This window comes from Parasteatoda tepidariorum, chromosome X1 (genome assembly GCF_043381705.1).
Source record: "Parasteatoda tepidariorum isolate YZ-2023 chromosome X1, CAS_Ptep_4.0, whole genome shotgun sequence".
Classification (NCBI taxonomy): domain Eukaryota; kingdom Metazoa; phylum Arthropoda; class Arachnida; order Araneae; family Theridiidae; genus Parasteatoda; species Parasteatoda tepidariorum.
In genome coordinates, this window is record NC_092214.1 from 10,875,714 (window position 1) to 10,892,111 (window position 16,398).

A 16,398-nucleotide genomic window follows, 5' to 3' on the forward strand; every position below is an offset into this window, starting at 1 on the left:
AAAATTAAATATTGTAAAGTGACAGAAAAAGGAAGAAAAATGACAAAGAGAGGAAAACCATTGGCAAATCCTAATCCCGGTAATGACTGGTTCAAGCTGTTCACAGTAGTGATGTAAAATATTTTCAGTGATTGATAAACCATGAGTTAGAGTTGCCCTCGAGCTAAGCTTTAGAGTTTTTTTGTGGATTCCTTTCTATATAACTTAAATAAATTTAATTTAAAATATCTTCTCTGAAGGCATATTTTTACCTATGTTTTATCTAACAGCTTGTTTTTCTACTGGCAATTGTTCAAATTTTCAAGGTATAGTTAATATATGATATCTAAGGAAACCTTGATTAAGTGGACACTCTCGGGATAAAATTGTCCAATGGGAAAAAATTTTCTTCTGACAAGGGTTGTCCATTTACAGGAGGGGTACATTAATAACACCAGAAATTGTTTTAAGAATAACAATTGTTTAGGATGTTTTTAGAATAACTCCATAAAAAGTTTTTAGAACAATGACATAGAGTGACAATGATTAGATAAACTATTTGCACAATGATATTCATTTAAGCTTTAAAAATTATAATATTAACCATGCACAAAGAATAGATGAAGAAATTTGATACTAATTTCCTTTTAAACCTTCATCTGAAGTATGTCCCAGGCTCCAAGTAATTCTATTTATCTCTGGCTTTGATTTGCTTTGCCTGGTTTCAAACAAGTCCTTAATAAGAAACCTTGTTCCACGTCCTCTTCTTCCCATGCTTTTTCTCTCTGCTTAGGCATTTGAAACTAAGAATATTCCCATCAGTCAATATAGGGAAGCCAATTGCCTTTTGCGGGGAATGAGTAAGGGATGATTTGGTTGCAGTTCCAGCTAAGGAAACTTTAAAGCTCTCTTGAAATAGTCTTTTTTTTTCTTTTAGAATTGTACAAAAAAATTAAATACAAAAATTATCTAATTTTACTTTTTTTTTTTTACTTTTCAAAGATAAAGAGACATAAGATAGAAATTTAGGTGTACTAATACACACAAAATAGAAATATTATATGGTAATATGCGAACTTATGTTTTAATTTTGTAAAAGAAAAAATGCCTAAATCTTATGTGCACTGTACATTAGAAAACCAGAAAAATAAATCAAATAATACTATACATAAATCCCATATTATAATATTGGTAATTAAATTTCATATTGTATTTACTTACCTTCAGTAAGAAATCTAAAGTAGGCGCTGTATATAGTTCACTTAAGACACCTGGAATCAAAAGTGTTTGACAGTGCTAAACAAAACTTCATATGACTCTCATAATTGTATTCTATGGGTTAAAATTCGTATATGGGAGATAAAGATGTGATACGCTCAGCATCTAGTTTGGTTATTGAAAAAAGGTTTTGGTTGGGCTCAATAAATGTAAAATTTATACGTAAAAAAATTAATGATCTACTTTTGCTTTGTGAGGGTAACACTAATTGTCAAATTACTTTTTGATCTTCTTTCATAATTTTTGTTTTAGTCATCCGAAAGTTTCAGTTGATTCAGTTTTTCTCTTTGTATTTTGTTTTACAGATTAGAGGAGAAAAAGGTTTTAATGACTAATTTCCTTATTTAGGCATCAAAGGCCAAATGGTAAGACCTAATGGCTCTGGCTCTAAATAATCCTATGTATCTCAGACTCTGGTGCGTTTGGAATATAATTCAGGTCAGGACCTTCATAAGTGAGCTCGAACTCATCCCGAATGGCAGACCATGTTCCACTTTCCCTCCTTCAAACAATGCACTTTTTTTCTGCTATGATATTTGAAATTAAGAATTTTCCCCCCATTCAGCATAAGGATGTATGGGATGATTTGAAAGCTCTCATGAAACAGTCATTTTTCTTTTTCTCTAATTACGACAAAAAACTTATCTATTTTTATATACAAAAATTATCTATTTAGTTATACAAGAATATTTATTGAAAAATTGTAGTCTTTAAAAGGCTTGCATACAAAATGTGAGGGGGCTAAGGCACTCTCTGCCCCAACCCTTCCATTCTCTCTGTAGTTTTTAAAATGCCTTATTCTTATAAGGAAATTCTTCTTGAACCTTTATACACAGACTTTTATTCAAGTGAAGCAGGGTTTTCATTAAATATAGGAAAAGTTATTTTGAGAAATCATTATTTAAAAAGCATTTACATATAGCGCACCACAAAATAAGTTTTGTCCTCTCAAACTTCAAGTTTGGAATACTTTTGTATTGAATATGTCTTTCTTAAAACATATTCAAAATAATCTTTTATTCTCATGCTTTCTTAAAAAAAAATTTCAAAAAATGTACAATTTGGTTTTTTCATTTATTTTCGCAAATATTTTTAATTAAATCTTAAGTAGTATTTACTTCTGCAAATGTAAATAACTATTCAGTGTTCATAATTCCTTTCTTATATATCTAGCCTCAATGAGCTCACAAAAGAAATACAGAGCCTGAAATTTGGGTTGCAGGAAGTGCAAAAGGTACACAGTTTCTTAAAATATATTTTGTTTTTGTTGTTATTTCCAGTCAAATATTTCCACACAAATTTTGTTTTAAACTAATCTATTTAATTACTTGAATTGTTATTGTCAACCAAAATAGATATTATCTAGTACAAATAGTTTATAATTTGTTGTTTCTTATTGTAACTGGTTAGTCATTGCATTAGACCCCATATTCATAAGAACATAAACAGATATAAAGAATTGAACATTCTCACTGCATGGGACCCACATATGTGACCTTAAATCAGTGCAATTGGCATCTTACACGTAGTTTCTAAACTTTAAGACATGTGTCTAGGGCTATCGCATGCAGTATGAATGCTTCCTAAGCAGGAAGGACATTCAGACATAAATTCTCCATTACAAGTTCCAACCACGGAATAAAATTTTCTGGGAGAATTGGAAGTTGTTTAATTTTATAAAATGTGAATTATTTTGAATAATATTTTATAAATTATGTGATAAGAGTCCAAGAGTTTTTTTTAAATTATGATTTTATGACCTAGAAATTAACTAAAGCAGAAAACACAAACTTTTTTTATTTTCTTTGTTTTAATTTCGCTTTTTCAAATACAACAGTAAAGATTTTATTGAAGTTACTTCATATCAATATTCATCTTCCCAGTGATTATATAAGAAGCTAGTCCAAAAGCTGAGTATTCTATCAAATTTCATCTTTGTATCACAAATTGTTGATAGTTAAAAGCTACAACTTCTTACAGTACATTGAACTTGGCAGCTCAAAGAGTACTTGCCTAGCCTTTCTTGTAAGTCCTAAAAATCTCTCTGTGACACCTCTAAATTCTGGAATCTGATTGAGTTCAGGTGAAAACATTCTATTCTTTATATACTGTATACTCAAGTTTTATAAATAAGCAGCTCACTCTTAGAATATTTGTATTGCACATTCATTGTCTATATTTAAGGGAAGGTATAAAATATTTAAATAAATAGTGAACCAAAGTAATATATTTTTTATTTGACAAAATAAAAAAATTTGTTTTTTTAGAGTTCATTGATTATACAAAGATCATGATTATGTTAAAGTCCTACTAATATATTTTTTAAACTTCTTGAGTTTGTTGTATTGCTCTTTTATTTAAAGAACTTTTATACAGCCTTTCAAACCAGTCTTGAGGATATTTTGACTCTAGAAATAAAACAGTAGTTTACCAATCCAAGAACTTCTTGGGATAAATGATAAAAAAAGTTATAGTCTTAAAAGGCTTATTAGGGATTCTAAATTTCAAGAGATATAATTGTTACTTATCTATAACAGTTATTGACTATCACAAGAATAGCTTTAAATTTCATGTCTCTCATAAAGGGTTTCACTGCAGCTGCCAACATTTTTCATAAAATAACACATTTTTAATACTAGTTGAGAAAATTTATGGTAAAGCCTGATTAACTTTAAGTCAAATATTAAAGCTTAAATAAATATAAAACATCAGATTCCTCCATCATCTTTTACATTAAAAAATGTTTTTTACTAAACTTATGTAAGAATGTTACAAGATTTGCTTTTAATGTAGTTTCAATAATTAAGATACATTAATGAAAATTTCACTTTAAAATTTTCAACTTTGCATAAAAATTTATTAAATTAAGTAGTTTGTGCCAAAAACACACTTGAAGTTTACAAGTTTTTTTGAAATTCAATTTCTGGGTTCTAAAAAACTGCTTTATTATAGTAAATTTTCACCTGACCAGTCGAGTGAGTTTCAAATTTGCCACTTTGCATTTTCATGCTCTTTGGGTGAAGACATATATGCATGCACTGCAAACTAGAAAATGAGTGGTAGAATTTCTGAGGATGTAGGAGTGTGTATGAATATCTTTCGGTAGAAGAAAATTGCTTCAGAAAAAAGATGTGATAATTGCATTTTACTAATATGTGTGATATCCTAAGATCACATTTATCACAAAAGAAAAATTTTATAATTCTGTTGCTATATTTTGAGCTGTAAATGCAAAGTTTTAAAGATTCTTACTTTTAAAATTATATAGCAGTAGAATTATGCAATTTTTCTTTTATTTTAATTATCATGTTAGGATATCCTATTTATTAATAAAATGTAATCTAGAATTTGTTTAGCAGTTATTTATTTTTCTTAGTCTTTAATCTCTGATATAATAGCTTTATCTTGGTAATTAATTGATAGGAAATTTTTTTCATTGTAGCATATGAAGACTTTTGCTATGAAATATAAATCAGAAATACTAATGAAAAGTTTTTGGGATGATTAGTAGAAATCATAAATTTGATTTTTGGTTTTGAAGTAAGCAAAAATTTGACAATGCTTTTGTAAATGTCTCAAAGATTAGGAACATTTTTGGTGTTACAATCTGGCAGGAAACTTATCAAACCTCTCTTAAAACCACAATGTTCTAAATGACATGTTTCTGTTTCCAGGAACTTGAGTTTCACCGTTCTCAGCCCCCTCAACATGGTGATAAATTTGTCCCAGTTATGAAGGAATTCATTACAACCGCAACATATAGAATATCTGAATTAGAAGATGCTTTTCAAGAAATGAAACAAAGGGTAAGTAAGGAAAGGTTCATATGAATAATAAAAATTTCTAATAGCACTATCAATCAGATTTTGTAAAGGTTTTGTGTTTATTTTCACTTTTTAAAATTTCAGTATGATCAAGTTGTGAAGCATTTTGGTGAAGATCCATCTCACATGCAACCTGATGAATTCTTTGCTATCTTCGATATTTTTCTAACTTCATTTAATGAAGCTCGTCAAGACAATGAAGCATTTCGTCGCAAACGAGAAGACGAAGTAAAAAGAGCAAAACAAGACACTGAGGTAAAATAAGTGTTTCACGGCTGCCAACTTTCTACGCTTTCTGAGAAAATTTCTTGATATTTTAAAGTATGATTCTTTGTTTAGTAAAGTTGAATTAAAGTTATTTTCCTTATAATCCACAAAGCTGTATATATCCCAAAGTAATTTTTGAGAAATCTTTTATACAAAAAAGAGCTGAATTTTCTCAAGTCCAACAGAGATCTGGAAGATATCTGAATATTTAGGAAGTATGCTATAAGTCCAGGGATTGCAACTGTGTGATGTCCAATAGATATTTTTGTATTGTGCTATCTGCTGTACATCCCAGAGACATCTGACAAATATATATGACTTATCATAGATAATCATGAGATATTCAGCACATTCCTTTTATCACATTGAGGTCCTTTTATCACATTGATAAAAGGACCTCACCCAGATATCTATTTTATATATTATCTGGATATCTCACAGATGTTCTTATTCAATATCGCAGAGATATCTTGAATGAGAAAAGGTATTCCGACCAGTTTTTTCCAGTGTCCTAGAAGATATAGGTTTTTTCCTGACTAAATGTCAACCATGAGTGAAATTGTTTAAAAATGAAATCGTCAACGGAGATGAATATGAATAATATCTGAAATATTTGTTTACATTAATCTGATCATGAATTTATTTAAGTAACTATATTGAATACAAATTATAGATTATTCCTTTAGAAATTATTTAAATACTGTTCTATAATAATCTTTGCCCAATTTGAATCAGTACACATAAGTGTAGTTATATGTGTAGGGTACATTATTCTCAGTTATATTAATCTGCTAATAATCTATTTAGTTAATAGCATAAATTTGTTCTTTCAGCGTAAAATCCATTCTGATAGATCAAATAAAGAAAATGGATCCAAAGGATCATCAGGAGTTCGAAATGGCAGTATTAATGGAATAAAAGCAATTAAAGCTGGCTCTGAAAAAGGAGAATTTGATGATTTAATATCAGCTCTCAGAACTGGTGATGTATTTGGGGAAGATTTTACAAAAAGCCGGAGAAACCGAAGGAAAGGAAGTCAAACAATGCTAGTACATCATTCAAGTAATTCTACTGGTGATAACTTGCAGTGGAGAAGCATGCAAAGAGAGTCTAGTAGAGATCGAGTTGTTAGTCAGAAACTCAAAGTTTAAATTATTTCCTTTTTCATAAGAATTTTTTATTGCAGTAAATCTTGCATATAAATTGTGATGTAAACAACAATGTTTCATTTTTTTAAGAACGAAGAATTAAATAATTGTGAATATGAAAGATTAACTGAATGTATTGTAAATTATTATCAAGAATGTTAAATTATTGGGTGCTATATACCTCAAATTTTCTAGTCAGATGTTGTGAATCATCCCATTATTAAATGAGTTTTTAATTACTAAAAGTGATCTAGATACCAATCCTTTTTTTGTAATTTGCAGTTCATATACCACTAATTCATGAAGACATTTAAAAAAAATTATAATGTAATCCTTTTTTCAAAACTGCCTTTCACTTTAATCATAATGGTGTTTCTTTTTCTTTTTTAAATCAAAAGCAGGTACTAGGAACACAGCTAGAAACAAGAACAGCGCTAGGTACTAAGATTAAGAAAAGGGTAAAAAAATTAAGAATTCTTACGTTACAAAATAAAACTTTGTTTAACAATTACTCAAAATATAGTTTTACTTTGTTATTAAAACACTTTTTTGTACTGTTTGTGTATAGAATATATTATTCCTTTTAATTCTTTTTGACCAGAAATATGAGTATCCAAATTTACAATTGGGATTAACTGCTAATTTGACTTATTTTATGTTTTGCTGTCTAAATTTTGACGAAAATGGAAATGTTTATTTTCAAAAAGAATCATTATTATACACACTAGCTCCAAAAAGATATGAGTATGTAATTTCACGAATTTTCTGAAATCAGATCATTCATAATAAAAAGCTACAATGCAGGATATAAAATAGTGTAACATGCAGTAAAACAGCACAATAATAATCAAAGTAATAAAACAAAAATAAATTTAGATGGAATTCTGCAAAATTATGAACCCAATCCCTCAGCTAAGTGCCTAATCAATTTAAATTGCTTGCAATAAAAACAAAGTCATTTTATTCATTTTTTTAGAAACATTATAAAAAATGATTTAAGCTATGCATTAAATCATTTTATGAAACATATGAAAAAATTATTTTAAAAATATAAAAAACATACACAAGTTTAAAAATAACGTCATTCCAAATAAAATATTATTAAAATACATTTACTGTGTTAAAAATTAACTGAAAATATAACAGGAATGAACTAGAGGATATAACTATTATTCCTCTCATTTATCAAAATTTGTTATTCCGGATTTATTTTAAATAAGGAAAAAATGTTTTAAATTGTAATTTTAAAGAATTTATTGTTTTTGTATCGAAATTAGAGAAATTTAAGCACATAAATTAAAAAAAGAATCTAAAATCTGAAATTTTATATTACTATGGCATTACATTTTCAGGTCAGAGCTTTATCATTTATACTTCAGGAATTATTTTAAAATTCGGTAAAAATTATTTTAGTAATAATTTATAAAATATTTTCGCTTAAGAAATAAGTTATAAAAAAATAAAAATAGGACATCTTGGAAAATAAGAGCAAAATAAGCATTCTTCATTTTTAAGTTCAATAAAATACTTATGATTTTGATTATGATATCAATTAAAATATTTATTTTAAAGATTTAATCATGAAATAATATTAATCATTCAAGATTTGTCCTTATAATTCAAAGTTCTGTTTAATAATGTAATTTAATAATGTTAAATAATGTAGAAGCACTTTAAACCTTATGTGTTTATCCATGTGATGTAATATCTCCCATGTTCTACGATTTTTTTCTTTTGCATGCATGATGAATTTTTGTTGATCATTTCACCGTTGTATATATATTATTGCTGTAAATATATCTTTCATTCCACTTATGTGTAAAGTGTTTTTGTGTAAAAATTTGCATTTTATTGAATTCATCTTTATTTTACATTTGTGAAGATTTTTGTTAAGTTTACAAGTAAAAATATTTATTTTATTGAGTCAAAGATGTGCAATTGTTTTAGAGATCAATATTTTAAATTTTCTATGAAGCTAATTGAAAGTAATTATAATATTTAATTAATTATATCTTGTTATTTTATGCATTATAGTACAAACAATTATTGAATCTTTTATTTCCTACTTCTTTCAAACTTAAACAATTTATTTTGTATAGCATTTCTCTAAAATTTCTTCATTTTATTGCCTAAAACCTTATTCTTAATTCTAATTTTTTTGTTACATAATTTTCTATTTTTATTTGAGAGTATTGCTTTCTGATCTTGATATAAAATCTATACATTAATCTATATAAAATTGATATGATACATTGAAGAAAAATAAGAATTAAAACTTAGTTATATTTATAAAATTAAAAGTTTGAATTAAGACTAAGAAGCTAAATTTAGATACATATTTTAACACTAAACATACCAACACTTTTCAATACAATACAATGCTACTGACAAAAACTTGGTCTTTTGGCCGGTTATGGTATGATTAGTGTTAAGTTTTAATTTTGTATGAGTTTTTTTCTTTTAAATTTGTAGAGTATATTACTGTCTGGTTTGTATAACCTTTGTAATTTTGAGTAAATGAGAAAATGCTTTCAAGGTACTTTATAGCATTTATCTCAAGTATAATTTCCGTATAATTTTGATTTATGATAATTTAAAAATATTTTCAGAAGTTGATAAAATTGTTAATCTTTTAGAAAATATTTGAATTGAATTCTTTTTTCTTTTATTTTCTAAGTATGCAAATTAGAAAAAATGTTTACTTTTGTTGAGCTTTATATCAATTTTTAGCATATCAGGGTCAGAAAAACTGCTAAAGTAGTTAACAGGATGAATTCTTATATAACAAAAAAAGTTTGTTTATTAAAAAAATTAAATATTTAATTTTGCTCTAATTTCAAATTTAGTTGAGAGATCTAATTGGAAATTCAAAAAAATTAGCATTTGATTTTTGACTAATACACCCTTATGAATGGAATATATCCAGTCATGTTATGTAGTGCAAAAGTTCCTCGTCAGGAGATCCTCACTAGCCATAAACTATAAATAAAATAAAAAAATAAATTAAAAGTTCTTAATTCTGTAAGACGAAAGCAAATTTAATTTTAAGTTTTAAAAATGCAATCCTATGCTTTTTATACTTTTTATTTATCATAAATATCAGCTAATGTTATAGATTTTTTAGACATATTTTTTTAAAAATTAATTTATATTTTTCCTGAGAAGTCCACAAGAAAGAACTTTTCATACAAGCTAAAGCACTTTTTTTAACTACAGAAGATCAGTAATACGTAATTATATAAACTGCAATTCTCCTTAACTACATTAATATTGTAGGTGTAAGCAATGGAAATTCCATTAAAGACAATTCTGAAACTGATTAGGAACTATTAACTATTCACTGGCTGGAAGAAAAATTATTTGCTATGAGGTTAAAATTTCTATAGCAAACCAAAATTAAAAATTTTATTTGTTATTAATTTAAATTTTTTTGTTAATTTTTTTGTGTAATCAAGAAGTATTTAAGTGTATTTTAAGTGTGAGTCTTTATGCTTTAAAATAATTTGCATTTAAAAATTATTTTAGAACATTTAAATATTGATCTGTTCTAGATATGTATCACAATGTTTAAAAGGTAAAACTTAATGGTATATGACATGATCTATATAACCCTAAACCTCATATTTCTAGATTTGCATTATGTATATTACACTGTACTATGTAAAGATGAGTTTGCTTATACATTGTTCAAAGGGACTTTTAAAGACAATATTTCAAACTTTTGACCAAGTTAAAATTTTATATGATTATTATATTTAGGCAATAACGTAATAGTAGATCTAAAAAACATTTATTTGGATATTTTGTCTGAACAAATGAAACTTTCAAACAAAATTACATTCCATTATGTTTTCGAAACATTCCACTAAAAGCTAATTTTTGTATGAAATGTGGGCTAGAGCTTTAAAATTATATTTAACCATAACTTCCATAAATATTATTCTAAGGCAAGAAAGATTTAAAAAAAAAATTTAGGCAAGCAAGATTTTAAAAAAAAATATTTGTCTTAAATGGAATTTTGAGAACAATTAGAAGAGCCTACAATTTCCGCTTTTTGATCCGAGTGTTGCAAAGCTATTTGGCCACATGAAATTTGAAAGAATAGCCTTCTTATTATTATTTATAATTTTAGATTACTATAAGTTTTTTTATATATATATTTATACGCATTTTGTGAAAAGAAATTTTTTCAATGTTGCAATATTTTTAATTATTTACAATAGTTGAATTAAATTTTTACATCTTTACATGCAATATATTTAAATATGCATTTCAAATCAAATGTGCTTTAAACACTTTAATGCTTATGACTAGTTTGATTAAATGAATGTTCCTGCCTTTTGTTCGGTGCATATATATAAATATGTATGTAATTTGTTTGTGTATTTAAGTTTAGTCTTTGAATAGTTAGAGATAGTATGATTTTCTTGTTAGAGCTGGTATTTAATGGGTGAAGACATTTGCAACTCTGAGGAAATTCATTGTTTTTTTTCCTTCACTTTTTTTATTAAAGTGCTCTTTCATAATAAATACCTGTGATCAATCTTTTTATACACCATCTTCTGTATAACATGTTTTTTTAGTCTTATAACAGAACATTTTTATAAAAATATGTATTTGTATTCATATATTTAAACACAGGTACAGAAACAGCTTACACTTTACTAGAGGTCAAAATCATAATAAACTATGCATGTTTTTATCTGAAAATTAAATTATTACATAATACTTAATACTCATAATTTTATGCATTACCCATTTTCTTAAGGTAAATGAAAGGTTATGTCATTTATGTAATGATAAAAATATGTAATGATAAAAATTTCTGTTTTTAATTTCCAAGCTTTTTTTTAAGCTTTTAAATTATTTACAAATTGGAATTGTATATATTTCATAGACTTTATGATGAAATGTAAATATACACAGCTTATAATGAACAAATATGTATTATATACTTTAAGATTTCATTCTTAACTTTATTTCAAGAAAGATTGTTTATTGAAAATTCCAAACTAAATATTGCAATTAAAAACTTTATTGTGTAAATAAAAATTTATAACTTGTTTATTCCTTTTTTTAAAGGGAAGGGGCATAACAATAAACAGTAATAAGGCAATTTTTAAAATTAAAATCCTAAGAGATTTTTTCTAAAACTTTTACAGCAGTAAAATAAATTTTTTAAAGAAGTTATCGTGTTATTATTTCAGACAATGATGCAAATGTAATCTTAGTCATGCAGTATTTACCTGATACTTTAAATTTGATACTTAACTTGATAAAAATTGAGAGATTAATTTTTAATCTAAATAATAGCTTCTGTGAGGAGTAGTTTTCTCTGTTTATCCTGCAAAAAATGTATAAAGGAACAGTTTGCATGTCTGTAACATGCAAACATAACAAGTCTCTGTAATAAATGTATTTTTTGTAAAAGTAAAAAATTACTGTATAAAGCTTAATAAGTTTAGTAACTAAACAATTCATATCAAAAAATTTTCAAGTTTCCCTTCGAATCCTAAATTTTTTTTTGATTATAAAAAGGTTACTGTTATACATAATTTCAAAGTAAAATAGTGATAAAATTCTTTGTTAAAATCTGTAAAATGGGAATGGAATACTTTTTGTCACTAATTCATTTTGTTTTCAAAATACAAAATATTTTTCACTTTTTTCGTTAAATTTTTATTTAAATAAATTTTTATTGATGAATAACCTCAAGAAATGTTTACATAGAAAAATAAAACATGATAGTGTACTGTAAGATTGCTTTCTGAAATATTTGATTTTCTACAATCGCACTGTTTGTTATGAAGCATATGATAACATGCCATTTTTTAAGCTTGAATTTTAAAAATTTTGTATCTCTGATATAGTTGTTTTAGGTAAACATATCAAATGAACTGATTGGGCCATTAACTTGTAAATGGAGTCAAGTCAAACTATAGTTCCTTTTCTTGTAGTTATACATTTTTATGAATTATCTGTTTACATTTAGCATGAAAAAGGGCTTCTAATAAAAATATTGATTTCCTTATTGTACTCTCCTTTATTTCAATGTTGGTTTGTAGCAAAAATTATGCAGCTCTATTTTTAATATTGAAAGATTTTCTTTCTCAAATTTAAAAAAAAATGTTTATTTGAATCTTAAATTTTAAAATAGATGCCTCATTTGCTGATAAATATACATATATTTCATTTAAATGATCAAATACAAATTTTATTGGATAAGTAGCCACAACATTATATATATATATATATAATATAGAATGGAGGAAAGAGTAATGAAGATATTTATACACCAAGAAAATACTTAATTTTGTGTAAATACTTTTAATCTATCTAAATCAATTAGTTATCACTTTTTCAGCAGTTTTGTGAACGAGCAAATTTCAATTATATTTTCATTTAAAAAATATTAAGTAATAATTTGTAATAAATCTTTTAAAATTATTAATACAGTACAGAACCCGTTATCCGGAAATCAGAAAACCGGAAAACCAAATTACCGGAACGAAATTCGATAAATTTTCCCGCCATTTTTAAAATTTTTTTTTTTTTCCTCATAAACTTTTAGGATTTTTCTTTCTTTTTTGAAAGCTGTTCACCTTACCATCATTTTGGAATTAATCATTAGTGTATTACTTCATCGTTTTTTCTTCTTTTTAAGATTATTTCTAAAAATAATTTTTTCTTTTTAGTTGGGTTTAACAATAAAAAAACGGCTTTTTGTAGCGATTCAGAAAACCGGAAAAATCAGTTATCCAGAATAGCGATGGTCCCGATCGTTCCGGATAATCGGTTCCTTACTGTACAAGAAATTGGTTAACAAATATATTTCACTTTTTTAGTTTTAAACATAATTGGTTGTTTTAAAAATTAAAGCATTAAATTTGGTACATCAATTTTATTATGCAGTATGAATTTAAATAAGCAATTACCTTCTCAATTTACTGTTAAAAAAGGTTTTAACGAACTTTTTGTTGCTTGTTTTTTATGAAATTCACTTACTAAACACTTAAGATTCCAAAATTCAATTAGATGAACTACAAAAATCATGTTTTAACAAGCATTATGATAATAAATTATAATTTTTTTTAAATTTAGACATTTTATGTATTGCAATTGTTTCAAGACAATCAAATTTAAAATACTTATTTTTAACACTTAACTAACTGCTGCATAAATTTGGAAAAATATAAAATATAAGGTAATTATCTTATTATTATTATTATTATAATTTTTTTTTTTTTTGGATGAGGAGGGATGTTATAAATTCGCCACACTATTATGTATGCCATTGATCTTTATTCAATGGTGATATTAGGTACTACTGTTTTGAACTCTTTAATAGGTACTATACTCCTTTTAATAGGTATCTTTATTAGGTGCTATATTAATAGGAATTATTAACATAGTACCTATTAAAGGTACCAAACTTTTTAACTGGTACTATATTATTAATTCCTACTTTATGAGTAAAAGCATACAAAATTAAAAATGCTTTTAAAAAGAATTGACCCAATAGATGTTTGATATTAAATGCTATATATTTCTTAATTAGTTCCAAGTTTTTATCCAGACTTAAAACATTAAAGGCTTCATATCAATTATCAAATTTAGTATTTTTTTCATTATAAAATAGGTCAAGATTTTGTAAACAGATCAAGAGAAGATCTATGAACCAAATTGTTTATTGCGCTTAAATTTAATTATGTTATTTGTAAAGATGTACCGGGTTACCGGTCAAAGAGTTTCATTACCGGGAACCCTGAACCCATTTTCTTGTCTCAAGACACCCACTCAATTTTACCAGGTATGGATGGTTGACTGAATTTAAACATTAACTAGCTTCCTAAAACTGGAAGAAATTTAGAAAACTTTCGATGCTCACGAGGCGCTGTAGAAACAGGCTTAATATTAATTAATCTTATTAATGCGATTTATGTTTAAAAATTTGCGCGTAATTTAATCATTCATAAGAGTAATTTATAAATTGTAACTGGTTGCGAGCGTAAAACAAACTTAAGAAAATTAATAACCCAACATAAAGTGTAGGGTATACCATGTTTCGAGTGTTATCCCTTATTTGTCTATTGGCGATCGAAATGAGCTACAGGTGGCGTAGAGCAGAACTCTCTACCAATGGCAACACTTTCACCAGTAGCGTGTGGAGAGTCATAGAAGAAGTAAGTTAGTTTCTGTCTTGATTTTCATATAGATTAAAATCGAAAAATTATATGAAACTGAAAACCACATTAAAGATAGCTCTAAAAGAAAGCATGATGGAAATTTCAAAAAACATTTTTATTAATTAAAAAGGAAAAATATGATAGTACATTCTTATACAACTGAAAAGAGGAGGAAAGGAACCGGTCTTCTCCCCAGATTCGAGCGTTGCGATCGCCTATATTTGTGTAAAATACCACCATTAATTATTTTTTGGGTTGCATCTTGCAGGGTATAGCCATGCTTGTGGAGTCTTATGCTGTTTGTTTCATTGAAATTAAAAAATAACGTTAACACTGCAAGCATAAATAATATTTGATGGCGCCCTTTTTCAAGCTATGGCATAACAATCAATCGGAAGTCTTAAGACGAAACCCTCTTTACACTGTTAACCATCCACTTAGTGCCAAGTATAACATTCAGATTTGTAGTTATGGAAATGCATGTATACCACTATAACAGCTATAAACAAGCTGAAATAATTATTTAGTTTTATATCGAATTTTAATTCAAGGAAATCTCGGGGAAAATAAACAGGTCTGAGAAATATGTTCGCTAAAGAGAAAGAAAATTGTTTTAACTAAATAAATATAATAGTTAAATAAAAACAAAACTATGGAATTAATTAGAGAATTGCTTAAAGTCAATGAAAATCTAAAGAATAAAATTCAAGTATTACTCTCATACTAAATTTGCTTTTAGCTAATGAGTATGAGTAAATGCTATAATATGTTTTGATTATTTGGTTTTGTAGACATTTGAAAGAAATATAATCGACAGCAGTTGCAAAAGAAAAGAATATTCTTCTTATCAAGTAGCCAAGGCCGACAAGCCAAGCAAAGAATATTTCCTGGGTGGTTTCCTACGCCTTCAACTCATGCTCTCAAGTATCAATAGTAATTATTAAATATTATAAAAGGAATTTCAGGCACATTAATTGAAATTATCAAATCAACTTTTTATATTTTACCAATAAATAAAATCGATTTTTTTGTTGAAAAAAATCGAAAAAAAATTTGAAGAGTAATTATAATTGAATACAGAAAATCCCTCGAGGATCGACGGGTCTATAATGATTCTTTCCTGAATTAATGAAGTTTTCAATGCCAGATCCCAGATTCAATTTGAATACCATTCCTGATGCAAGGGATAAGTTTTATCAACGTAAAACGTAAAAAATACAAGAATATACCAAGCTATCTAAGTTGATCAGTGGATTCTGTTAACTAAGTAAGTATGATGCCAAAAAATAAATAAATAAATAAGTTCCGCACTCAGTGGGCTGATCATTAAGATGCGGTTCCCAGCAGAACACCGAAGTCAAGCATCACTGGTTGCGGGTGGGTGATCTCTTAGATCAGTCTACGAAAGGACCGAGGGTGTGCGGTATTGGTCCTCGTTAAACTGTTCTACCGTAAAGTGCTCGAGTTCGCGCTCAGATTGTTGGGCTACCGAAGCGGGAGTGCCATCTAAATTGTGATGGTATGTCTTCGGATCATCCTCAGGGATGTTTCCCAGACCATCGCCAATAGCCCATTGTGCAGCTCTAGTGAGACGTAAATAAACCACAACCACACAAATAAATAAATAATCAAAAACTTTCATGTTTAAGCAAACTAGGTTGAAATGTGAAGAAAAAAAGTAAGAATTCAACTAAAAAATCACTTAGTTCTAATGCC

General features: G+C 26.9%; 1 protein-coding gene across 4 annotated transcripts in view; it reads left to right on the forward strand.

The window, feature by feature from the left end:
- LOC107439981 (disheveled-associated activator of morphogenesis-like protein) overlaps positions 1-7,723 on the forward strand; it is a 101,882-nt gene extending 94,159 nt beyond the window's left edge. For all 4 annotated transcript variants that reach the window (XM_043044586.2, XM_043044580.2, XM_071187572.1 and 1 more), the window contains exons 22-25: positions 2,431-2,491; positions 4,932-5,063; positions 5,166-5,336; positions 6,182-7,723. In XM_043044586.2, the coding sequence (XP_042900520.1) occupies positions 2,431-2,491; positions 4,932-5,063; positions 5,166-5,336; positions 6,182-6,499 (682 nt within the window). In that variant the 3' untranslated portion in view covers positions 6,500-7,723. The remainder of the gene's footprint in view (positions 1-2,430; positions 2,492-4,931; positions 5,064-5,165; positions 5,337-6,181) is intronic.
- Positions 7,724-16,398: the final 8,675 nt, after the last annotated feature.